The sequence below is a fragment of the Eimeria mitis genome, genomic scaffold, assembly GCF_000499745.2.
Source record: "Eimeria mitis Houghton genomic scaffold, Emh_scaff4, whole genome shotgun sequence".
Taxonomy (NCBI): Eukaryota; Apicomplexa; class Conoidasida; order Eucoccidiorida; family Eimeriidae; genus Eimeria; species Eimeria mitis.
This window is the reverse complement of record NW_024015316.1, coordinates 1-24919: the sequence shown is the minus strand read 5'-3', so window position 1 is coordinate 24919 and position 24919 is coordinate 1. Positions and strand designations below refer to the sequence as shown.

The 24919-nt window shown below is 50.0% G+C and overlaps 4 protein-coding genes across 4 annotated transcripts; all 4 read left to right on the top strand.

Moving 5' to 3' along the window:
- Nucleotides 1–1116: 1116 nt before the first annotated feature.
- Nucleotides 1117–5986, top strand: EMH_0055230 (uncharacterized protein; the record flags this gene model as incomplete). The annotated part of the gene is made up of 5 exons (XM_038022673.1): nucleotides 1117–1199; nucleotides 2019–3797; nucleotides 3938–4801; nucleotides 4991–5064; nucleotides 5274–5986. 5 exons carry the CDS (start codon nucleotides 1117–1119, stop codon nucleotides 5984–5986), a joined length of 3513 nt encoding a protein of 1170 aa, XP_037878527.1.
- A 6256-nt stretch (nucleotides 5987–12242) lies between these two features.
- Nucleotides 12243–13998, top strand: EMH_0054120 (Casein kinase one (CK1) TgCK1a, putative; the record flags this gene model as incomplete). Its single annotated transcript, XM_038022672.1, has 6 exons — nucleotides 12243–12321; nucleotides 12473–12732; nucleotides 12850–13036; nucleotides 13143–13355; nucleotides 13477–13616; nucleotides 13789–13998. 6 exons carry the CDS (start codon nucleotides 12243–12245, stop codon nucleotides 13996–13998), a joined length of 1089 nt encoding a protein of 362 aa, XP_037878526.1.
- Nucleotides 13999–20132: 6134 nt separating this feature from the next.
- Nucleotides 20133–21948, top strand: EMH_0053010 (uncharacterized protein; the record flags this gene model as incomplete). The annotated part of the gene is made up of 6 exons (XM_038022671.1): nucleotides 20133–20680; nucleotides 20818–20937; nucleotides 21023–21115; nucleotides 21350–21428; nucleotides 21543–21631; nucleotides 21711–21948. The coding sequence occupies 6 exons, from the start codon at nucleotides 20133–20135 to the stop codon at nucleotides 21946–21948; spliced, it is 1167 nt and encodes a 388-aa protein (XP_037878525.1).
- Nucleotides 21949–23520: 1572 nt separating this feature from the next.
- EMH_0051900 (uncharacterized protein) lies at nucleotides 23521–24749 on the top strand (the record flags this gene model as incomplete). The annotated part of the gene is made up of 2 exons (XM_038022670.1): nucleotides 23521–24490; nucleotides 24694–24749. The coding sequence occupies 2 exons, from the start codon at nucleotides 23521–23523 to the stop codon at nucleotides 24747–24749; spliced, it is 1026 nt and encodes a 341-aa protein (XP_037878524.1).
- Between the last annotated feature and the right edge of the window lie 170 nt (nucleotides 24750–24919).

The window sequence follows — 24919 nt, the reverse complement described above, 5'->3', positions numbered from 1 at the left end:
ACGTGTCCAAGAGCATACTAGGTGTTGAGCTCAGGGCCTGGGGGTCGTTGCGAGGAAGCAGCCTTAGTGGAGCACCTAGCCTTAGCGCACCTCACTGCGGCGCGCGATGCAAGCCAGCTCCACGTCTGCGCATAACAAAGCTTCAACAAGCCTTCCTTTACTACATGGTTTACCTCTGTACACGCTTTTTTAATTGTTTGTGTATGCTTGCAGGCAACCTACCGAGGCCAGGTCAATCTTCTTATGCTAATCGCAGGCCGATCACGCTTCATCACTGCATCATGAAATGACTTCTTGCCCATAGAGCCAAACGACATAGATCGCCCACACACAATTTTACACACAACCTGAAGTGCAACCAGCAAGGCACTGAACGCTTGGTCGCTCTGCAGCACGCCTACCGAATGGCATCTGCGTTGAATGATAGGATCCCCAGTGCAACTCTTCTTGGGCATCACATATAGCATACATTGTTGACCAACTATTCAGTATTATTGAGTACTTTGCCTGCCAAATCCCATGAGATAGATGCATCTCGCATCCAGCCCCAAAGGGCAGCGCATGCCTAGAGCGGGCAGCCCCATGGCTCACCATGGCACACTTAATTCCATATGCACATACACAGATTTCGGAACAGTAACGAAAATTAGTATGCCAAATAGATAGTGTCTATCTTCATAAGTGGAGGAAGCGTGCGAGCCAACACATAGCGAGGCATCGTATAGCCAGCCTTTTAGAGGTAACGAAGAGTATTTCTTAGCGTGTGAAGATGGTAGTAGTTGCAGCTCCAAGCTCGAACTCAATAGATTATTCTCCTGACTATGTAGCTGAATAGGACATTGGCTTGAATAGGACTGTGCATGTCGGGTGTACAGTTCTACAAATAAAGAAAATACAAGCCTCTACTTGGATACTTCGCAGCCGAATCGGTGCAAGAAAGGAATAGACTCAACATTGTGCTGGCACAAAACATGAAGCAGCTTCCCGAGACGCAGGACGTAGAGATCAGTAATAAAGCAGCCCCATTTCCTCTCAGTTAAGTGGAAAACAAATGTTAGCGCCTTTCTGTCTTTTTGTCGGTAATACAATGCTTTGTTCATCTGAAAGCAGAGGAAGATGAGCGCTAAGGAACCTTTCGAAAGCAAAATTTTGGGGACTCAACTTTACTCTCCTGTCAAACTCCTTTACCAGAATCGATCGTAGGATGCAAAGAAGGAGAACGACACGGACACTCACGTTGGCGAGTGGACTCTGATCAAGCATGATAAACAACAGCTTCGCTGCAGACTTCAAATTTTCTCGAAGAAGCAAATGCTCCGGCATTGACAATAAGCCGCATTGATAAGCTGCAACCAGCTGATTGTATTGGAAGCTTCTCCGCAAGCGCTTTCTCGCATTTCTCGGACTGGGGCGGGTTGCAGGGAATTTTTTTCCAAGGAAAATCAAAGGCTGCCGGAAGGGAAATGCCGATTGAAGACACTGTACAGGAACACATCAGCCTGCCCCTCTTGTTTAGATGGTCTATGAGCTCTGCAATAGATAGTTTCAAGCTTTGGAATACATATTGTTCAGATATCTCCCCTGGCAGTACCAGTATCAAAGCCTCCGCCGATCATTCCTAGTTTCTTATCGCTACGAGCTTCGTTTGCTGCGGGGAACAATGAAATGTTAACGAATCAGACCAAGAATGTTGCATGCGAACTCAACTATGGGCCAGACCGTGTCGGCTTTTTTCAATGAGCTAAGATGCCCCAATATCGGCTGCAAAATGGGTTTTGGGGGAGGACAGTTCGAAAAGCACTTACGCGGACGGCACAGGCGCTCATTGCTTTCCTTGCCTGTATGAGTGTGCTTCCTCAACAGGACCTTCGTCCGATACGACGCGCGTATCCTGATCAGTCTAAAAAAACATACGATCAACGTAATACATTCTTATTTCATTCAACAGGCTTTGTTTTGCCTGTTGCCTCACTGCCCAAAGTAGAGCTACTGGAGGTTGTTTTTGCTGCCAACCACAGCTTAGCAAGTGACTATGGAGTTTCCTACGAGCCATACGGCTTGTACATGGATTCGGGAGAGCCCTATTCAGAACCACTACTAATTGATGCAGCGGATTCCGGTTCTATTCACGTAGTTTACCATCACTGCCCATACACCGATGCGATGCTGCGTGGTTGGAGGTTCGACGGCAATAAACTCGTCACAGCCAAACCTGACGAGACTCCTTTGTTGCTTAGAAGACGACAAAAAATGTGTATTGCTAGGAGAGTAGAGATTCGCAGTGACGGTGAACAAGAGGGATCAGAATTGACATTGACGGCAGGTGATCGTCAGGAACCGCGATTCTTTGGATACAGAATAGATGAACAAGGTTATATAGCCTATTTTGTTGCCTTCACTCGTATGCTTCCTTCCGCATGCATTTATCTTAAGTGTTGCGTCGCCAACTCGAATCTACCATGCGAAGTTGTCTTCTACGACGTACGGCAACCCGAAGTCTTGTCAAGTTTCGAGCAAGTTGTTGGCGCCCCATCTGTAACGTTGAGCCACGAGTGTCCTCTATGCCTACACAACGGTGGTGAAGATGGAGTACCCCTTGAATATTTCACTTCAATCGAAGAGAACCAGCTCTCGCAGGACTGCCCGAACCTTACCCCCCACACATATGGAGACTCCTTTGTATTTCTTGGACCGGGGAAAGATGGCAGTCGAGTGCACAAGCATTTTGCCATAGGCTCCCTCAGCAACACGTTGCAAATAAGGGAATTCGGTAGAATGACTCAGGTTTCTGTGCAGTACCCCAACAATCTTTGGCTGTCACGCTCTGGTGCCTACCACGAGAATTTTTACCCACCAGAGGCAGTGCGGAGCTACTACATCGTGCGGGGGGCCGAGTATACAGTTGCCGACGAGAGCCGAAAGAAGCTTCAACAGGTGCTGTTTTACTATGATTCGCTGGCAAATGCACAGGAAAATAAAGGGACGTCGTTTATTTCAAGTCTCAAGAGGCCTGAAGTGGCAAATACCAAAATTCCGGATGCCATTTTCGCTGAGCATCCAACAGCCAACGACATGACATATTTCTTCAGCAAACCCCTTGACAGCGATACAAGATTTGTTGCAGCGGGTGGATTTCAACTGCCATCGGCAAAATTTGTCTCCCCGGCGGTGATCAAGAGCTTCTGCGTTGCCCCAGTGTTCTATGACCAGTGGGCCGTGTTCCTTGCTCTCGAGGAACCAGTAGCAGCTTCAAACAAGCAACGAAAGCTCTCGTGGCCTTTTGTACGTAATTCGGATGCTTCTTGGGAAACTACACCTCTTCCATGGTGGGATGATGAACCGTTTCCGGAATATTCTTCTTCGAGACCGGGGCAGCTGCTATATATGCAAGTACCCATATCTGGCACCCGCTCATATAATGAAATGACACTGCGAGTTTTCAATGCAGATGCTTACCGCTCATTCCACTGTTCTGCTGCGGGTAGCGCTTCCGTGTTGCTGCTGCATCATGATTCAGTAAACCACGTCCTGCATATTGAAGAGCGACTCCGGGATGGGTCGCTGAGGGAGGAATCTCAAGTAGAGATTCGGCGTGTTTTGCATGGTTCTTTGCTCCCTACACGGACGGTGACATCTTTACAGAGGGGCCCAGACTCAGTCGTCTGGATAAATATGTTAACTACAAAGAGGTTTTCTGTTGACGAAAGCTTTTACTACGTTCCTGCGGACCTACCGGGAAGAATCGCTTCCGTACAAAGGGCAACTGGGTTCTACGCGGAAGGCGACTGCTTGGGAGAGTCCGTCCAACGCATCCCTCGCTAATATCCTCTGGATTACTGCTCATTTTTGTTTCCTCAGGGCTAATCCAAAATGCAAGCAGAACTGAACTATGCTGAAAAGGGAAAAGCGGTACGCTTCCGGCGCTGTTGTGATTCAGGTGGTCCCCTCCGTTCTCCTCGGCTACGTGCTCTGAGTTTTGTGTCTCGCTGCACGCCTATCAAGTGAAAGTTGCCTCCCGTGGGGGTTCCGCATGTGCATTCCAAGTTGGAACAGAACTGTCGAGGCATTGCCTTGAAGCTCCGTGCAGCCGTGTCGAGATTGGAAGCATCGTAATTAACAAACAGTCGGATGACGGTGCAAAGGCGTCGACACGTGAAGCAGTTCAACCGATAGTGTCCCTTGACACAGACAACCCTAAATTTGTTGGAATCAACGACGGAGAACTGCTGATAAGGTCTAGCGAAGATTCAGGTGCCTCTGAAAGTCCAGCGGAGTTGGAAGTATGGCAAGACAGTTTGCTTGACACTTCAACTCAACTCAACGTTGGGGCGGACGGGGAGGCCTCAGCAACTATAGAGATGAAGACCGCCGTAGATGTATGGCATTTGCGCATAGCATTTGCTTCTGCAACCGGGCAGTCTGGCACAACAACGTCTCAAGTGGGCTCATTTGAGTTTTCACTATCTGTGGAGGACGACAGTGGAGAAAATATCCATACATGGCAGACAAGTGTGCCTCCCTCTCCCGCAGCACAAAGTGTGTGGGAGGTGATGGATTTGCGACTGTACCGCGCTAAGACAATTACCATAAGGGCAGCAAATCCTTTCAGGATTGGAGAGGTCCAGGTGTTCGGCATGCCTTTGGAGACCTGTCCTACTGGAGGATTTTTGGGTCCTGCCCATTGTAGTATTCCATTTGTGCAAAGGCTTAACTCTCACGCAAGCCTTGACTGCCAAGGAGCATGGAGCGAGTGGACCGCCTGTCAAGCTGATTGTCGAAGGAAAAGGCACGTGGAAAAGGGGTGGGGGGGGCGGGGTTAGCAAGGTTTGCCTTTCTGCTTTGTAGACTTTCAGGGCGGCTCAGTCAATGTGGGCTTGAGCGAGTTAGGCTCAATACGAGCGTGCTAAACCTCATCAAAATATAAGTACAATCCGGGGGAACAAAAGTTTTACGGAGCCGTGAGATAGTCCTGTAACCGTCGTTGCTGCAGGTTTATGCAAGTTTACCAAACGGAGAAGGAAGGCGGTGTCCCCTGCCAATTTTTTCAGCATGAACCTTGTGCGGGTATGGGAGACCCTTGGGCGAAACATTCTTCGCATACGCATTTCTGCTACCTAGTCCAATAAGCGTTTAGATTGCTAAATCACAAACTGCTGGCCATTGACAAGTCATCTAGTCGGCCGTAGACGCAAAAAAGGGTATCAGGCTTTGGTTACTGCAGCAACGAACTCGATAGTCGTTGTGTCTTATGCAACTCTGTATGTTAACTGCAGAAGGACTCTGTAACTCGATTTTTGGCACAAGTCTTCTAAGAGATGAAGATTGCTATCCATCTCCTTCGCGCTGGTCGGAGTGCATTGGATGTCGGCAGATGCGTGTTTGGCACATACTCCGCGCAGCCTCCGCGGGAGGGAAAGCCTGTCCATCTAGCATTTTTGAAACTCGCAGCTGCGCGAGCGGCGATGGCTGTGAGGTAAGCGTTGTTAGTTTCCCTGTGCCGCCGGATCAGCCATCTCAAGGAGACGACGATTCAACAGAAGAAAATGATCTAATGCGACCGATTGGTGGGATCTTCTTGGTGGCAGCAGTGGCTTGCATTCTTCTGTTCCTAGCGGGCCTTGAGAGTTGGAGGCGCTGGGGCACATCCATGTCTGCGTATCGAGAGGTACTTAATATACAACGGCAGAGAGATCTTATTGCAGCACGCCAGCAGATGCTGGAATACAAGCGAATGATCCAAGAATATAATGACCAACTGGAAGGGGAAGAGCAAGATAGCGACACGAGAACAGGGGATGATGGGGGAGGACAGTTAGAATCTTTCTTCATGCAGAATGCTTTTGCCGGCCCAGCGGATGAGGTCGAAGCACCGTCGGCTGCAAGCAGCAGCCACACTAATGAAGATTCTGAACCGTTTGAAGCAATATCTAGAGCAGATGCACAACGTAGTGAACAGGGCAGTGCGGCGGAGGAAGAAGGCGATTGATTGGAACCACCCTGAAGCGCGCAGCGTGCGGCTTCATATTTGGCCCAGGACAGACATCAGCAGCTATTCTTGCCCCCACTGATTTTCAAAGCTAGAAGTACCCACTTCTCCTGCACAGCTGTAACGATTCCGCCACACTTTTTGTGTCTTCCTACCATACACCACTCAGCCCAGGTTTTAAGTCTCTGCAGATATCGACAGCGGGCTACCAGCCGTGAGGGTTGTTTCTTCTAGGGTATACAGATGCAGATGCATGAATCATCAGGCCTAATGCTACATGGCTGACATCGAGCTTAAAATCCAGTCAGTAGCAGTAATAGCTGTAACATGTTGGCTCAAAAACTTGGGGATGCTCACTGCCTAAATCAAATAGTCTACCTCAGGCTCTCAGATTTTTGTCAACTTCATAATTGACCGGCTTTTGAGCATACAAATAGGCTCTGCCTCAAACAGGCGTGGCAATTTTAAACGATATCTCATTTCAACAAAAATAAACATACCAGTAATTTTATTCATTCGTTGACCAGTTATTGGTCGTCAATATTCCACTCCAAGCCGCCAAAACCCTTCTAGCCTTACTTGAAATACCTATGGTGGATTGCTAATAAAGACATTTCCAACCATGGTTGCCGGCTCTTTGGGGTTAAAGTCACTTTCCGTACGCGATACACACACCAGTGAACAGCAGACATCCGACGTCTAGCCACCATTGCCCTCCACGTCAGAACATTTGGGCCAGGTGGGCGGGCTAAAGGCGTGGTGGCGCAGCTTTGCACGAGAGGAAGATAGATGGCATCCCCGAGAAGCCTGTTGAACCGGCAGCATAGACAGCCGGCGGTATGACGGTATGAGGAAACTGCTGACAATTCATCAGACGTAGCCAGCAGTGAATACCTGCTCACGACTATAGATGACGCGTCAGAGGGAGAGTGTTCACTGGCAGACCGCTGTGAAAATGAATGGGGCCGACAGCTTTAGCCTAGAGAGGAGGTGGAACATCAAAGCGAGCCGGTGCGGTGCAGTGGCAGCTGGCCCAGTGTAGCTGTCTTGAAGCAATTCCAGCCAGTGGTAGCAAGCATAATTTACCCTTATTCTCTTAGGAACACTTACACCCTAAGAAGGAAAGAGCAGCACAAGAGATATTCAGCATTCAACTTACCTGCGCCTGCGAGACCGCCTAGCCTCTAGGCGGCTAAATAATAACAATCTGTCCGTCGAAGCGAGAAGACCGCTGGCGGCGCGGGTGTGAGAAACTCCTCTACAGAAGGTCAGCTAAGTGGAGTTTGGAGACTTAAGGATCTTAGGGTCCCCGGAACTTGATCCGACTCTCGTCAATGCCAATGCGTGCGCCAGTCAATGTTCGCAGCTCTACGTCTTGTGCCCCCAAGGACAATAAAGATGCAGACAAAAAAACCCAACTGTGAGGCCTAGTAGGGATCCGAGTTACCTCACATGATATGATGTTGTGAATCCCTGAGAATGGAGGTACTGCGGGCCAAGGAAGCGGCTGATGCGTGGGCTGAGCCCTCAGTCCCTCACATGCCATGCGGAGATTTGTTCACGTTAATATAGAATATTACTCTTTATTGCAATGTGTTCGATAAACATGAGATGTTCGTAGGCTGTTCCTCTGAAAGACTACTATGGGGCTCATCCTTAGAACCCCACATCTGCGTAAAACAGCCCGGCTGGCGTAAGTTGAGTGAAGCCGTCAAGTAAACTGCTACTGTCTCTCAGGCATCTCATCTGATTCAGCAAAATAACNGAAGCCGTCAAGTAAACTGCTACTGTCTCTCAGGCATCTCATCTGATTCAGCAAAATAACAAAGCTAACAAAGCTTAAGGGAGGTTTGCTCTCTTGTTCTAAACTCAAAATTGTTCTGTTCTGCAACCCCACTAGACCCGGAACTGCGGCCTTCGGCGCTGGGAGAGGAGAGTGCTTGGCATGTTGCAATACCTTTTTGCACGAAGTCTCACCTCAGTCTCTTCTATAGTCATATCAATACGCCTCTTCGTAAACAGTATTTAATACATTCATCAATTATTTACTCAATAAACATCAACAAGCACTCACACACACCTCCACTGTTCAATCAACCGTCACTCTTACACAACGCGCACGGCAAAGCTGCAGTGCTTGTAGTGAGTATTCGCTACACTAAGTGCATCTTCCCTTTTATTGAGAAGGCACGCAGGGGTGAGCGCGTGCTACTTGGTGAAGTGAGGGGGAATATTTAGCAGGCACTACCAGGGCGCGGCGGAAGGATTGAGATTTACGCATCTGTTAAGCCCAATACTTAACTGACACTTGCTTATGGCGTTAAGGGATATATGGGAGGTAGCTTGGGCATGCTTGCACTTGACGTTACCTCTCAGAAAGTGTTTGCAACAAGAAATGCTGCAATCCAGCAGATGTACCGACCGTGACAAAAGTCCTCCGCAGGCTCTATGAGCGTTAACAGTAATGATAGAATTATAACGCTTAATTAATTCGTTCTCAAAAGGGCAGCTGGACTTTCCTCCAGTCCCTAGGCGGGAGGCCCCAGTTGGGCATTTGCTGATGCGGGACTGCTTTGCTGCTGGTGCAGCAAAGCAGTCCCGCATCCACAGATGCGCATGGACTTCCGTTAGTCAGCATGCTCACAAAGGTGACTACGACTTTAAAAGAATCTACCTACTCTCCCTTTCAGAGACAGAGCCTGTGCCGCTGTGCAGATGTTGCTCGGAGCAAGGAAGCTTAACGACAGTCTTCCATCGTACCAATGACCGTCTCGAGCTGCAATGGAATCAACATTACTTGAGAAAGCAGCTATGAGAAAATCACCTGACCTTTCCAGTCTCTAGGAGTCCTGGGCACAGCGGCCTAGGAGCATTAGGCTGGTGCGAGATGAGGCGACCCTTATATCAGCCGCAATGCATGGAGCTGCAACTAGTGCTGCCAGACAATTCCACATGCAAGCACAAATAAGCAACCCTTGGATCATGGACTAACACAAATGACAATTTTTGAACAGGTGTTTGGCCCTCCACAGGAATCCTGCCCACAAAAAGATACAGTTACCAGCTCCACAGGGACTGTAGTGAATACTCAGTACAATCGCGTGCCGTGCTCGTTGTGAAATGAGTGAGGGTTGTATGAACAGTGGAAGTGTCTGTGAGTGCTTATTCGTGTACATTGAGTATTACATTGATGAGTGCATTAAACATTCTTTATGAAGTGGCCATTGGTATGACTCTAGGAGCGGCTCGCATGAGCCTTGGTGCAAAAGGTATTACAACATGCTACGCCGTCTCCTCTCCCAGCACGAAAGGCCGCAGTGCCTCCTCTAGTGGGGTTGCAGATGAGAACAATTTTGGAGAAGAAACTGAGTAAGCAGTAATTTCCTTTAATCTTTGTTAGTTTGTTATGTTGTTGTTTCAGTATGATAGTCATTGCCTGCTAGCACGCTACGCTCAGCTATGGGGTTCTATGGATGCGCCCCAAAGAATCCTTCAGAGATACAACCTAGTAATACGTAAAGTTAACTGCAAATATTTAGACTAAAGAGCTCTCCCCACATCCTATCAGCTTACAGGGCCCGCAGTACCTCTAGTGTAACCCTAAACCCTAAACCCCTAAACCCTAAACCCTAAACCCTAAACCCTAAAACCCTAAACCCTAAACCCNCCCTAAACCCTAAACCCCTAAACCCTAAACCCTAAACCCTAAACCCTAAAACCCTAAACCCTAAACCCTATACCCTTATGGATTCGCATCACCCCATCGTGTGAAGGAACTTGGATCCCTACCAGGCCTCACAATTATGTTTTTCATATGCGTTTGTGTTCTCGTTGGGGGCGCAAGACACACAGCTGCTGGAAGAGACTGGTGCATCTACTGGCTTGAATGGAAGCAAGTTCCGAGAGCCATATGATCCCTAAGGCCCCAAACTCCCCTTAGACTGCCCCTTCTGAAGCGGAGTTTCTCACAGGGACCATGCTACAAGAAGTGTAACGAGTGTCCTCGGTCTCACCGGAAGACCGTACTAGCTGAAATGAAGACAAAATACTTTATATAAACGTTTCCAAAAAGAAGAAAAGCCCTCTCCAACCACCGGGCGGCTTGGAACAGGCGGTCCATGGGCCTGGGGCCGCTGGAGAGGAGACGGCCGGAGACAAGTTGCAGTGCACTGTGCTGCAACCCGTGCTGCAACCTAACTCCAAATGCACGCACAAGCAAGCCATATCGCTGCGTGTGCCAACACTATGAGCAATTATTGAGCACTTACTTGGCCCTGAGTGGCCAGCCTGCCACGAGTAATGTACAGACCGCCCTCTCCCAGACAGTGCTACACAGAGAACGTTCAAGTGCCCTTGAGGGAGCTATTCGACTGAATTGTTGATTTATTCAATTCCACGACTGTCCTAGGCCAAGAACTCCCCTTACAGTAACAATTCAAATTGACCGACCCAGAGACTTTCTTGCCTTCTGAGCGCAGCTCGCAGTTGTACACTGCGTACAGGAGGGCTACGCAGCATCGTGTAGACTGAAAATGTACTCCGGCTCTTGCTGGTCCTAAGTTATCATGGAGTTCAGTTTACTTGGAAGACCCACTCCATGCTAAACAACACTCACCATATTGAGAACAGCAGCACACGAGCCGAACAGCGAGGAGTGGCGGCAAGCCGCCCTTACACCCACAGCATTCCGGTGTGCCCGTTGTATCAACAGCTCTGATAAACAAACGCACAATGCATAAATTTTAATAAATGTCGAAAAACATCAGTGCAACATGCCGCTTACTGCTACACGCGGCTGGTTGTGTGCTACTTCCTTCCAGCGGCTAAATTGCTCAGAATGGAGAAGGTTCAGCGTAGATTGAATTTACATTTTCTAGTATTTGCATGTTCTGGGGTGACTGTGTTGAGGGGATCGTTGTTGCGGCAGGGAAATGTGAGGCTGCAGTATGCAACGGGCGAGGGCGGTGCTGCAATGCTGCTCCTGGGGCAGCTGCTGCGTGCGTCTGCTGCTCGGCCCTTAGTAGCCTATAAACCGGTGTTCGTCTTAACCATACTTCATTGCCGGAAAATATGTGCATCCGAGCGTACGCTTCTCCCGTTTGGAGGATCACTACCGCCAGAGCAAAGTGCTGGCTTCTGCGCCAGCTGCTGCCGCCGCTGCTGCCGCCATGGTCGCAGTAGCCACCACACTGGATGTCTCGGCTACCTAATCGCTTCAGCTTCCTCGCAGTTCATTGTTGTGCCAATTAGCGTCTTTCCTGCCGCACAGGGAGCAGCAGCAGCAGCCGAGCTGATCCCTTGGGAGCCCACCAAGTGCTGCGGTTGCTTAGCAGCTGCAGGAGCTGCCGCGGGGTTGCTCCCAAAGGCACCTTGCATGTATGGTCTGACATACAGGCGGGTGTCGGAGCCATACGCCTTGGAAGCGGCAGAGAGTGTGGGCGAACTCCACTCACTGCAGCCGCTCCCACGGGAGCCTGGGGACTGCAGAAACGTTGGGACCCTACCGGCCGGTATCCGCAGGAACAAACGCGTTTGTGTTCTTCCGTGGTTGTCGAGCGTTGCACGCGTTAAGGGGGGCTAAACTCTCTGCTTCCCGGCGAGTTTTTCCTGCGTCTTTTCCTTCACAGTCCGCGCCACGTCCACGGCGGGCATCCCCCTGACGCGGTGCACCTGTTGGGTGAAGGCGTCAATCGTGTCGATCATCCGCGGCAGCTTTTGGCTGCTGTCTGCGTTGAGCGTGTACAGCTTGAAGCGGAGCGTCTTGTTGAGGGGTCATCGGTTTGCGCGTCGCCGGACGCCGGCGCCCGATTTTTTTCGGCAGCCGGGCAGTTGAGCGATATTGGCTGCCCGGTGGCCTCTCGTCTGAAAGGATCTCACAGCTGTTCTGCTGTCGGGTTTTATTGGGGGTATTGAGGGGACCTTGTGGGGCTGCCATTAGTGGGTGCGCGCCTTCCATCGGCACGAGACCACCTTGATTCTGGCCACCTTCACCGGTTGCTGTAGCTTTCCAGTGAGTTCTGTGGAGAACAGCGTTTATTCTCATGTGAAGAGTCTGAACCACAGATGGAGGGGGCGCAAACACCGACGCGCGAAACATAAAGGGGCGTTTCTCAGGTGAATGCGTTGTGAGCGGCAATTTTACATGCTGTCCAGGTGCTTGTTGGGTTGTGCGCGTACAGGATCTCCATAAAAACAGAATAAGCACCCCATTTCCGGGGAGTCTGGAAAAGCCAGGCGCAGTTTGCAAGTACTGTTGATGATGGACGTCCGCGTGGGGGGAAAATATCGCTTGGGGAGGAAGATTGGGAGCGGCTCGTTCGGCGACATTTACCTCGGTACGGGTTCCATTGAACATTCTTGCGTTGACACTGTGCATTTAGGTGTTGATATTCTATATGACGAGTGACTACCATGCGCGAATTGGGTCGAAATAGTGGGATGGCGCATTTTGCATATTTCGTGCGCTTGTGATTGGGGGGTTTACAGGGACCAACATCTCAACGGGAGATGAAGTCGCTATTAAATTGGAGAGTGTCCGGTCGAGACATCCGCAACTAATCTATGAAAGCAAGCTCTACAAGATTTTAATGGGGGGAATAGGAATCCCAACCCTCTATTGGTATGGGATAGAGGGGGATTACAATGTGATGATCATTGAACTTTTGGGCCCTTCTCTCGAGGACCTCTTCAGCATTTGCAACAGAAAGCTCTCGTTGAAAACTGTCCTGATGCTTGCCGACCAAATGGTGAGACTGCCTAAAGCATTGAATAAAACGCATAAATAGTGTGTAAAGCAGGCTTGAGGGTGGCTTGCGAGTATGTCATTTTTGTGTGGAATGTACGGTGTGCCGTATGTGGTTCAGCTGAATCGTATTGAATTTGTTCACAGCAGGCACTTCATCCATCGTGACATTAAACCTGATAATTTCTTAATTGGTAGGGGCAAGAAAATGTCCATTGTTTTTGCCATCGACTTCGGCCTCGCAAAAAAGTACAGGGATCCTAGGACGCAATCCCACATCCCCTACCGAGAGGGCAAGAACCTCACAGGTGCGTTGTTTCGCTGCATGGGAGCACGTTTGGTCAGAGCGTAGAAGCCGCTGCTTTGCTCAGCGCTGACTGCGAATGCTTACTACCTCTGGTGTGGCGGTGTCAGGTACCGCCAGATATGCATCAGTGAACACCCACTTGGGAATTGAACAGAGCAGACGCGACGACCTTGAGGCACTAGGCTACGTTTTAATGTACTTCAATAGAGGTTCACTTCCATGGCAGGGACTTAAAGCCACAACAAAGAAAGATAAATATGATAAGATCATGGAGAAGAAGATGTCGACCCCCATCGAAATCCTCTGCAAACAATTTCCATGTATGAGGCACTTTTGCCGTTGTCTCTCTAGGTTGTAGCCGGCTGCTGTGTCAGTGCAGGGAGCAGTGGCTGCGTTGCTGAGTATGTGAATATTTTGCGTTGTCCCGCGCGTTTTTTGCAGTTGAGTTTATCACGTACTTGAACTACTGTCGATCTTTGCGATTTGAAGATCGCCCAGATTATTCCTACTTAAGGCGGTTGTTCAAGGACCTTTTCTTTCGCGAAGGATACCAGTATGACTTCATCTTCGACTGGACATTCGTGAGCCGCATTTCAGTTAACAGCGAAAAGCCAAATGAGGAGGGCGCAAATGAACCGTGTTGACCTTCGGCGTGTGAGCTGAGATGCCTGGATGGCTAGGTTGAGAAGCAAACGATAATTGAATATATAACAATATACTAAAAAACAGCGTGCTGTTCTATGCTTTGCATAGCACTGGGTGGGTAGGTTGGGGCTGCAAGTCTCAGCTTGCGGTTCTGTGGGTCAGTGGGCTGCTGCTTTCTGCTGGATGCGCTGCAGCTGCACGCCGAGCGGGAGCGGGAGCGCCAACGACGTTCAATGGTCAACCAGGGAGCGGATGGGGGCAACCAGTGGAGACGAGACGCATCGGGCAGAGATCCACTTGGACGGTTGCCTCAGCTAGAACCCTAGACGTGTTCTAGGCTGGATCGTCCCTGAGTTGTCGGGCTTCCAGTGGCAGTGCCGTCGCAGTGCTAACTGAATCCGTAGCTTCAGGATGTGGTAGCGTATTGCTGTGGTGAAGTGCATTCGACACGAGGGCCTTTGCAGGAGACGCCACAGTGAGCTGCAATGTGTTCATAGTGTGAGGGCAGTTGGCCTGTTCCTGTGGTTGCTTTTGCGGAGCGGGATACGGTGGTCACGATTACACTATGCTAGAGGCGCTCGGTAGGCGTGACAGGGTTGTGAGGCACGTTAGGATTTGTGGGGAGGGGCTAGAATGCCAGAGTCGGTGGCCTTGGGGGCATGCGGGCGGTTTGGAGGCTGCGCCAGTGGCGCCGGCCGACAGCGAAGACCTTAAATTTACTTTTTTGGTTGCTGGGGATCTCGTTAAAGCAACAACTTGGGTCTATGTTACTGATAGCCCTAAATGGTGGAAAGGTCAATTGTTGCACTGCAGATATATTGGAAATAAACGCTAACCTGCAAGACACGCCACGCTGTCTTCAGGAGATGGCCAAGTAGTGTTCTTTTGTCACTTGCCAGCTAGGATAAATTGCACTTACGGCTTCGCGGGTTAAAGGCATGTCTGCATCGGGACCGAGCTCCAGAGGTCGTCGCGCGACGCAGGGCCCTGGAAGGTTTTAGTAGTGACGGTGCTGTTTCTTTTGCTGGAGTTACTTTTCGTCTTACACCACGCCAAGCACGAATAACTCCATCGCTTCTTCTGTAGAATAGTCATATCTCTGAAGTCGACCGTCCCAGCGCAAGGACCATGGTAGCCTGCATGGAACATTTTTGGATGTCCTTTACAAGCTGTAGCAGCAGCCGCACCTCCCGCACTGGCGCACTTGTGCAGAGAGTCTGAACACAGTTCACTTCTTCTGTAGCGCGTAGTTACCGAGGAGATCACTTACTTTGCACAGGACTCCACATCTGTGGGCACTGGGAGCCGAAATCCCGCTGACAAAATTTGCAAGGCCATTCAGCCTGGCACCTCCTCGCCCATGACGCTCGTGACAACTGTCCCACACTACAGCGAATTGGTATATATACCGCCTTTTAACGCAACGTTGAGCATGAGCTAGGCGAAAGCGTGAGCCTACACGTAAGAAGGGATGAACAGGTCGGCTGAGCATGGACCTGGAGCATCTTGCCAATGAGCAAGTATGGACGTGGATCAACTGGAATACTCTCCTTGCCTTCATAATCGGCCGTTGGCGCGCATGCCGGTACACCATCGCCTTTCGATGAATGTGATGTTTAGACGGGACGACAAGCAGCGTTTGACGCGTTACCTCTTGCACGCCCCACGAGAAGGAAGTTCTGTTAGGGATGAATTGTATGAAAATTCCTCGACCTGTATACCATTGTTCGTCAGGCGCACCACTGGGCACCTGATGGCACATCGCATAAATGTTGGACCCTGAACTTTCACGTTGCAGGTTAGCCCTCACAGCTGGGTGAAGTCCCTTTCACATATTGGCGAAAAATCTCTCCTCAGCTGCTCTCCTTTTTGGCGTACACCTTCGACTTCAAGATATTGGGTACAGTTCAGATTCTACTCACGCCGATATGTCGGCTTTGGAGCGTTCTTTAAACCTTCAATGAGCTATGGCAGAGGCTTGCACTTGTGTAAGACGGCTGATGCTAACGAATAAGGGTCTTACTGCGCCAGCGATGTTGCTCTCAGACGGACCATTCGCTTCGTCTTTAGTCATAGAATCAATGCTGGCGTTGACGATCGAGGCTGTGCAGCAGTTGGAAACGGATTGCGCTGATCAGTGTCTTAGGCCTTTACCCGATTCATCTCCCATAACCTCTAGATCTTCGCTTGAAAATGTTGTAAGGCTGTGCCGCTGCGCAACATGCGCTTTCAGTTCAAGCGGTATGCAATGTTGATTCACTTCCTTACATCCGTGCATTCGCCTGGTGTTCCTGAAGTCCAAGCACAGGCCAGGACTGCCAATAGGGTATTCCTCATTCCTATTTGCTTCATATATCACGAAAAACGATAGACAATCAAAATGTCCGTTGCTGAAAATGTTGGAGATCTCTGCTGTACGCGTACACCGGTAGCCGACGTACACCGCATTCGACTGAAGGCCAAATTGAATCACCACGATACTACTTTTCTTGGCCAACATGCAAAGTAAATGGCGTGGCCACATTAATTCATGAACAGTCGCCGCTCATTTGCTGCATGAAGCTTCCAGATGAATATACACATCACTGATGAGCATGAAGTGGAGCTGGCTTGTTAAGCTAACGCCGCATGCGTATCTGCATCAGAACGGTTGTTCGAACTCGCATATCAAACGGCTATAAACAACTGTGGTGGTGCACTGAGATACGTACGGTGCTCTTGCGGCAATCGGTGCCTTCGATATGCCGGCTGCAACTTCGATCACATTGTGTGCTGCTTCTCGCTGTTGAGTCAAGTTGCCCAACCACGTCTGGAGTAGGAGCGGTGGTTCACTGTACAGACGAGTTGGCGGTTATTCCTACCAATGGAGTCATTGCATTTGACCGAAACAGCTGAAACTGTCCATATCATATAATGCGCCAAATGCTGACTTTACCGTTCATTTGGAGACCGGCGAGGCGGGGTTCTTGTAGTCACTAGCTTAGCACAAGGTTTTGCCCCCCACCTGCATGTTAAGAAGCTGTCTCTTGCATTCATAGCTCTGCCTTAGATTTATATTTCGTCTTTATCTTCATAGTGCAAATGTGGAGCAACCATTCAGAAACGGGCACATCCGGTTCGATTGCGGGATTGTGAAGTCACCCGTCACCACTGACGTAAAGATAGGAAACGCGCCGAAAAAGTACAACTGGACTTTCTTACGGGTTGAAAATTAATACCAACTGCACCGAAAATTCTCATTGAAGGCATTTTGTGTTGCTAGCCTTTCCCCCCTTGCCACGGGCTTGCGTCGAGAGGCGCTTTAAGCTGCCTTCATCCAGAGAATTTGCCTGAAGGTGTAGAACGCTGCCTACATACACTTTTCCAGGTAATTCGAAAATATAGCACTGAAAATATGTCGTTGCAGAAGGCAGCCAAACTTTTTAATGTGAACGCTGTCCAGCTGCGGCGCCGAGGCTCGGCGGCGGGCTTGTTAGAACCCAACCGCAGGAGAGAGTTACTTGAATCCGCAAGATGCACAATATTTGAAAACCTTTGTGGTGGAAGGAATAGCACAGCATCAAAGCTTCTAGACATAAATATCTGACGGATAGGTACACCGCCTTCGTTGCTCTTGCTTGATTCCTTCGTAACTCATACTTAAGCGTTTCCGGCTTGTTCGTGGAAGGGGAACAAATAACTCCCAGCAGAAGCAATTTTACGAACATTTCCGAACTCAGCACGTTGTAAGAAGCATCCGACCGTTCTGAATGATATCTCAGGACTTGCAGGCCACATGCTTGCCAAGTTGTGTTGAAGGGGCCCTTACGTCTTCTCCCCTTCGCAACGTGCTGTTAAGGGCATAAGTCGGTGGATGGAGCTGTGGTGTGAGAGGCTATATGTAAGGCGAATTCTCGCTCCAAGCGGAGGACTGTTGTCAGCAGCACGGACTCAAATGTGAATTCTCCGGAGGGGAAGTCACCATATTTTAATCTGCCAGCGCCCTGGTCACAGCGGCAAATTGTCTTGAAGTTGGTGTAGCGGGGAAGTGGCTCGGGTGGAGCTGCTCCTGCTGCAAGGAGACCCATATGCAAGCATACCGAATACCGCTTTGTATGCATGCACGAACACCGTAGACAACTGCTAAGCACCTACTCTTCCATCTGTAGGCAATTCGCACACAAGTAGAATTACATATACCAACATCAGACAGACCGCGCAACATACGCAGCACACATGGCTATCTTCTTCAAATTGTGCGTATTCGCCCTCTTCTGATGACTATGGCCTTCTACTCATATCTGGAGTGGTTAACTGCAGTATAATTTGTAGCTACTCAACAACAGCTCCTAGGCGGAGTGCGCCTGGCTGTAGTGTATACCTAAGGCGAGAGACAACTGCCAGATTTACACAATCTCTCTAATTTTCCGGAAAGTCAACCAACTTGGCGACATCCCGCTTCCCATTTCCCATCCCCACTCGCTCTCTCGCCGCAAGACGGAATAGCTACAGACATACCTCCACCCAGTTTAGTCGCAACATTCCAATGGGCGGAAGTGATGGAATATTTTGTCCAGCTGCGGCGTAGTTCTGTACAGGCTATAGCTTAGTCATTTATCCAACAAGCATGATGAGGCACGCTGCTTTGAAGAATTGTAGCGACCCACTTGAACTGCCCGTAAAGAGAGATGGACAGCCCACAACTGGTTTATACAGTCGTCTTTGTTGGTGCATCCAAAGCTATCAATTTGCATGAGCCAATGGAACACCAGGCAACGTTTTCTTGACCCCGCTGCAAACGAATGGAATATAATTGCTGCTAAGTCATTCAAGCGAGCAAAAAAAACTGCGATATCCCATTTAAAGCGTAAAATGCACGACAGTTAAGCCCCAAAAAATATTGGGGATCTAGCTCAATCACCTGAGGCTCAGTGTAACGAGGGTCGTCGGTCTTAACCGAGGACAGTCGATCTTATCCGAGGGCTTTCACGAGCTCGAATATCATCGAAATACTTAAGATAAGCATTCCCAAAAAGCCGCTGATATCCTTTCCCATCACCAGGCGACCTGAGACCTGCAGCCCAAAGGGGCCGAGGGAGAGGAGGCAGCCTGACACGAGTTGCAACGTATCCCTCTGTAGCTCGTGCTGCAAGGCAACCTTGCACGCAAGCACAACTGATCCTCTTGACCTGCATTCACTGACGCTCTGGACAATTATTGAGCACGCCCTTGGCCTCACAAGTAAAGATGCATGCACGTGCTAGCTTGCGCAGGCAATGCTACACTCAGTCAGAGTTTGTGGTGTATGTACGCAATATTTGGATATTGTTCAGCCTATTGTTCGTTGACTGCTTCCTGTTGTAGGAACGGCAGATGCAGTCATGAGTTGGCTTTTTACCGTCGCTCCGTTCTCTTGAATGCGTCCCTCCGAACACGGTCGGCGGAAACTCCCCTCCCTTGCGACTGACCAAGGTGTGGTTAGCCCGATGCGGCAGAGATGTAAGAAACTAGTGTCGGCGTATGAGTACTAATGGGCCGTCCAATCATCACATTAGTATTGCGGTTATGTGTGGCGGGCGGACTCAAGGGGTTTCAGAACGCATGCAAACCGCCGCTGGGGACTTCAGGCCCCAAGCCCACATTACACAGCTACTTGCCATTTCATTTTGTAGTGGATGAGTTGGCATGGAGCTGCCAATTGCGCACGTTTGCGACCTGTAAATTTATGAGACGGCGCCCGTGCAGTCACGTGCTCTTCCCGGCACTCTGGAGGCAGAAAGGCAACAAAATCATTGAAATATATTTTTTGTAACTCTCTGAGAGTTTCTGATTGGAATATAAGTATGGAAGGCCCATCTTGCCAGTCTTGTTGTGCGGCCGACCCCCTGCGCAGGCTGGACCGAAGGTCACTCGACAGTGGTTGTGCTGTTTCGCGTGCGACCCAGGCAACTGGTAAGGGAACCGCTGATTTTTGATTTAATTCGCATAATGTGCTTGTCACAATGTGGTGATTCACTGACATTTGTCTGGAGAACCTACGCCCTAGTGGCTGATCCTGGACCAGCACACACGCCCATGCCTACCCCAGTGGACAAAGTATGTTGTGGCTCCTATCGTCTCCTTCCACCGTGAAACCCCTTTAAACGTTGCATTTGGAGTATTGCCTACGGCATAGGACCTTTTCGAGCAGGCAATAGCCTTCGGTCCTCCAGCACCCAGACCAGGCGGTACGACATCTGCCTTCTTCAGCGCTGAGCGTCATCAGTGTTCGCAAGCAGATTATATTTACCGCTCCCATATGTTAAATATTTCAATCGAAGGAATTCTATCCTCACTTGGGAGACCGCCCTAGGATCCAAACAACCGCATCCGGAAGACGAGGCCGGATAATCCGGGGCATGCCCGTATGAATGTCTTTATTCGCAGCTTTTGGAACCTTCACCCATTCACTTGGACTTGGAGGTTTGTTGAGAATGGCTAGTATGCGATCGAGTGGACGATCTCGCTCCACGTTGTTTGAAGATGAAGCTTGCATTTCGCGGGATGGCGACAGAACGCGTTCCCAGTTGCTTGAGAAGTCGGGCTTACATAAAACATCTAAAGCCTCCAAAAACCTGGCTTCGACGAAGCATGACTCATCTTCGCGTTCCAAAGCAGAATCAGATAACCAGGAGACTACAAAATCAGTGCGTTCAACTCCAGACCAATGCGCCCTCGTCTCCTCATTAAGGAAATCCAAGACCGTACACATTCCACGTATCTGGGATGAGCTTCCGGCGTGGCGACTGGAATATGAAGCACTGACAGGCATTCAGCAGCAGGTCATGGAGTACGTAGCGTCCAATAGTGAGGCGGAAAGTGCTGCTGCGAAGGCTCGACTCCAGAAGAGCTGGGCAGTCTTCAATATCTCCGATCAAGACTTCTCAAAAATCGAGCTCTATCTCGCGAAAAAGGTGCCCCTAACCATTCGTGTTGACATCCAAGGGCTATTTCCATATTTGATACACGACCCCTTCTACAGGTGAAGCGTCACAGATGAGCCGTGGCTATCAGTCTTCGGTGACGGGCAGGCGTATAGATATCACATTCAGTCACAGTGGTACTTGACCTCTTCCTTACACCAGTTAGTGCGGTTTTAATAATGATTACTGCGCTCAGAACCTGTTTTGAGACAAACATTAAGGGGTCTGTGTATTTGGAAGCTCGACGAGAATTTGAAGCAGTCCTCTTCAACAACCTCTATGAACACCCGTCAGTTCAGCCACAAGACAGGCCAAAGTACGTTTATACCGAGCCCTTTTATTGGACAAAATCACGAAGCTCCTTGAAGTTATGGCTGCAGAGAATCTTGTGGAACTCTCAGGTATGGTGTATTGAACATGGTATGCCATCCGTTTTCGGATTCCCGAGTTTCTTCCTTCGGAAGCGCCTATCTCCTCCTGAAAGACTCGCTCCGGTGAGCGAGCATTTTGACATAATATTGTAGCTTTCCCCCCCCGCTTGTATTTCCGAATACAAAACGTAGGCCCCTGATCTGGTGCGCATCAGCTTTTTCTCTTGTGGTTGAGGCTTTCGTTTCCTCATGAGATAGCGTCAGCAAGAACTCGGTTCTAGCCCTGGTTTGTGGACATGCTCTGGAAAGTAGGGCCCGAACAACCGTGGCAACCAGCAAAGAGAATTTGGGCTTTAGAACCCGTCGAGTTGGGACGCTCGATCACATGTGGCACATTGTTGAGACGCTGTCAAATCACGAAATAACAAGGATTCACGTAAGGCCAGCGTACACACGTGAAACTGTGATGCCAAATGCCACTGTACTAGCCACAAATTGTCACCGATGACATTCAGGACAGCCAGCTTATTTAGTGTTCTGTTTCTGACAGGCCGTCGCTACCGGCATACGGGCCAAAGCCACAGTGTCGCCGGACAGTAAGTACTCGGAAATCCAGATCCACGGGATGATTGACGTGAGGTGAGTGCCTCCAGAGTTTTTGACTCAAGCTATGCCTTTTAGGCCATCGACTGTAGGCGTTTCTAGCCTTTTTATGCAGGAAGGACGTGGCAGCAATCGTCGTGCAGAGGAAAGACTTGGAAAGCAACAGGACGGGACCGCTAATTCAGGAGCTGAGCAAGAGATACATCCTTCCCGTGCTGACTTGTGAAGAGTTAGATGAGAACCTCGGCGACCGCCGATGGTCCACAGTTATAAACCAAAGGGCAAATTACCTTCTTCAGAAGACGATGGCAATGCATGATGCCACCTACAGCACCTGTAAGTGGTCAGTGTAACAAGAGTCCTCCTTTAGCCAGTGGCCTTCCTGGACTGCAAATAATAGAGTCGAAAGGCTTAAGGTGGGAATTCTAAGAACAATCTGATGTCTCTCCCAGTCTCCTCCCGCCCTGGGCCCAGTGGCACAAGGAGCGGGCTGGTGGGGAGAAGCGAGCCGTCGTGAGTTGCTGCAACGCCTGCTGCAACCACACAAGCAGACGCAGATAAATTGCAATTTTAACGCTTCAACAAGCTCTCAAGGCAGTTGTTTAGCGCTTACATCGCACATTGGAGCCAACCGGCACGCACGTGGAAGTATACGACCAGCTTCCGGCAGACCGTGCTGCAGTAAATGAGCCGGCACAGCGACGCTCAGGCTTGTATTAAAGTATAAGATGGGCAACAGTGCACAGTGCACAGGATCGTAGAAGCCCGGCTCCCCATCTCCGCAGTTTTGCTGCAGAGCGCTGCTTATGCTGACGAATATGCGTCTTATGCAGGCTGCAGCGTGCGCTTGCAAATGACAAAAAATCCATGCGCCTACTACCTCCCAATTCAGCCACATAATAACCTGATAGGTCGTCAAATAATCTGCCGTGCAAAAATAGGGAGCTCAACAGCACGGCTCCTGAAAATGAAGCGGTACAGTCGGTGTACGAGACCCACACAGACCACTGTGGACCTGCACGCACAGGGAATCTTTTGGGGACTGCACGGAGAAACTGCACAGCTCCAGGACAAGGCCTAGATTTCATACAAACAATTACAACATCTCCTGTTGGGGCATATACAGTATAAAAGTGATGTGCCCGACAACACCAATCCGTGGCAGGGTCTCATCTCCTCTGCTGGACCAGGGTCACCTTCGGTCATGCCTCGGCCTTTGGTGCCCTATGAGAAGACTTAAACCCCATAAATTCAATCTACAAAGCGCTTGTAGGTGTTTATAGCAACAGAAACGCGGGGGAGTGAAGCAAAGTGCAACTTGGTAAGGTCCACGGAGAGCACCGGCTCATCAACCTTCCCCCCATTTTGCAGGTAGGGATTCTTGCTCGGCTCGTACCGCAGCACCCACTTACTAAAAGAGCTTCAAAAATTAATTCTACATTACATGGACCCTTTATCTTGATGGTTAAGGCTTCTGCAAGTCGTCGACCCCCCGGTGACGCCACCGGCGCCTGCGCCAATGCTCCTGTGGCTTCTCCTCGAGTTGTTTGACGGCAAACCCGAGATAGATTCGACGTTTCAAGCCCATTTCCTGTCTGTGCGCTTATTTATTTGATGGATAAGGGAAGCTGGACAGCAGTACCACGTGTACCAGCACAAGAACTTGCCCTATCGCCTCAATGGCACAACAAGCAAAAAAAAGGCTTGAGCCACCAGCAAGAGGGTATCTACCCGGCACCAGGCCCCTGAGTGTGGAGGAATACGAGTGTCTTGCCACCACGCATCCATACGCTGTCAAGCACCTGGTGACGAAAAGGGTGGCGAGCGTTCTGTGTGGAAATGTTATTAAACGACTCCCTGCAACACGAGTACCCACTGGGATGGATGCAGCTAATGAGGTAGAGGGGAGGAAACGATGCTCCGCAATGGAAAACGTAGGAAGAACCGACACATTTCGGATGCCAGATGAGCACGTAGAGATGCGCTGCAGCGTCGCCCCAACTAGCGTTCGGAAGGGTGAGGCCACAGCGCACTGCGTGCACACCGATGGGAGAGGCGTTGATGTGCAGTCATACGCAAGCCCTCCATACAGCAGAGAACACCAACAGCAACGTGGCCTTGCGAAAGTTGTGACCGGTCCAGCAGGAGAAATCCAATTGTTCTCAAAGATTGCGAGATTCCCAGCACTCAAAGAGGCTAGAAGGATTGGCCTGCATGATGTTGTGGATGACACCAGCCCGAACCATTACTGCGAAGAAGAACTGCGGCAGTCGCACCTACACTGTTTCCGATCGGTGAAATGCACTAGTTGCTCTGAACAGGAATTGCCTTGCCAGGTGGGCTTCGCTCCACTACGCAGTGTTAAACGGTCGCTCACAGTCCATCATCCTGACCAAGACCAGGATTCACCAATGGTGCCCTCGACGGGAACGAGCCGAATAAGGGTGTGTGAGGGAAACCTTAGTGAGGGCAGAAGGTCGATAGATTCTCAGGACTCTGGAGGCTGCAAAATGGGAAGTCTTAGCTTGATGGTTGTAAAGTGCAAGGGTGGCGAGGTTTCGCATGCGATTTGCACTGACCACAAACTCCCATGCGGTAACGGGCAGGAAATAGGAGATAACTGGATTGATGCCGAATGCTTCTCGTATGAACACTACGGACATGATTTACATCGTGAAGAGTATAATTCGCTGTCACCTTCCAAAGATCAAGAGAAATACCGCGGAAAATATTCGCTGAACAAAGCTGGAATTCAAGACGTTGCTTTTCCGGCAATCATCGCCTTCGGCAATGAGGGGTTCTTTAGCGAAAACACGGACGCGGAATCACATATACAAGGGGCCCATGCCTCCGTTCCCATTGGCTTAGCAGGTCACCGCTCCGACTCCAACTCAAGTGAACAGTACCTGTTGCGTCAACGGGATTATACTGCGGGCTTCGATGCAAAACAAAGAGGGCACTTCGCTTGGAGTAGACGAGGTGCAAGCCAGCGAAAGGGCACGGAAGCCAGCCTCACACGACATATGCGACACCCATCTGTTCCGGCTATCCGCCACAACCACACTCAAAGGAGCTCTTCTGCGGGTTTGCCGCTGAAGGGTTCACCCGAGATTTTCGCTTCTGTGGCAAACGTGTGTATTGCGTCGAGGACTAGCCAATCGCGCAGCCATGCAGGCGAAAGTGGGCGGAGGCGGCTAGGGTGGACAGCATCCAGAACTGAAGAGGAATTCAGGCGGAATGGGGATCGGGAATCCGCGAGCACTTCACACGGGATGGGCAGCATGACCAGCTTGCATGGAACACAAGCGGCCCAGCAACGGTTTT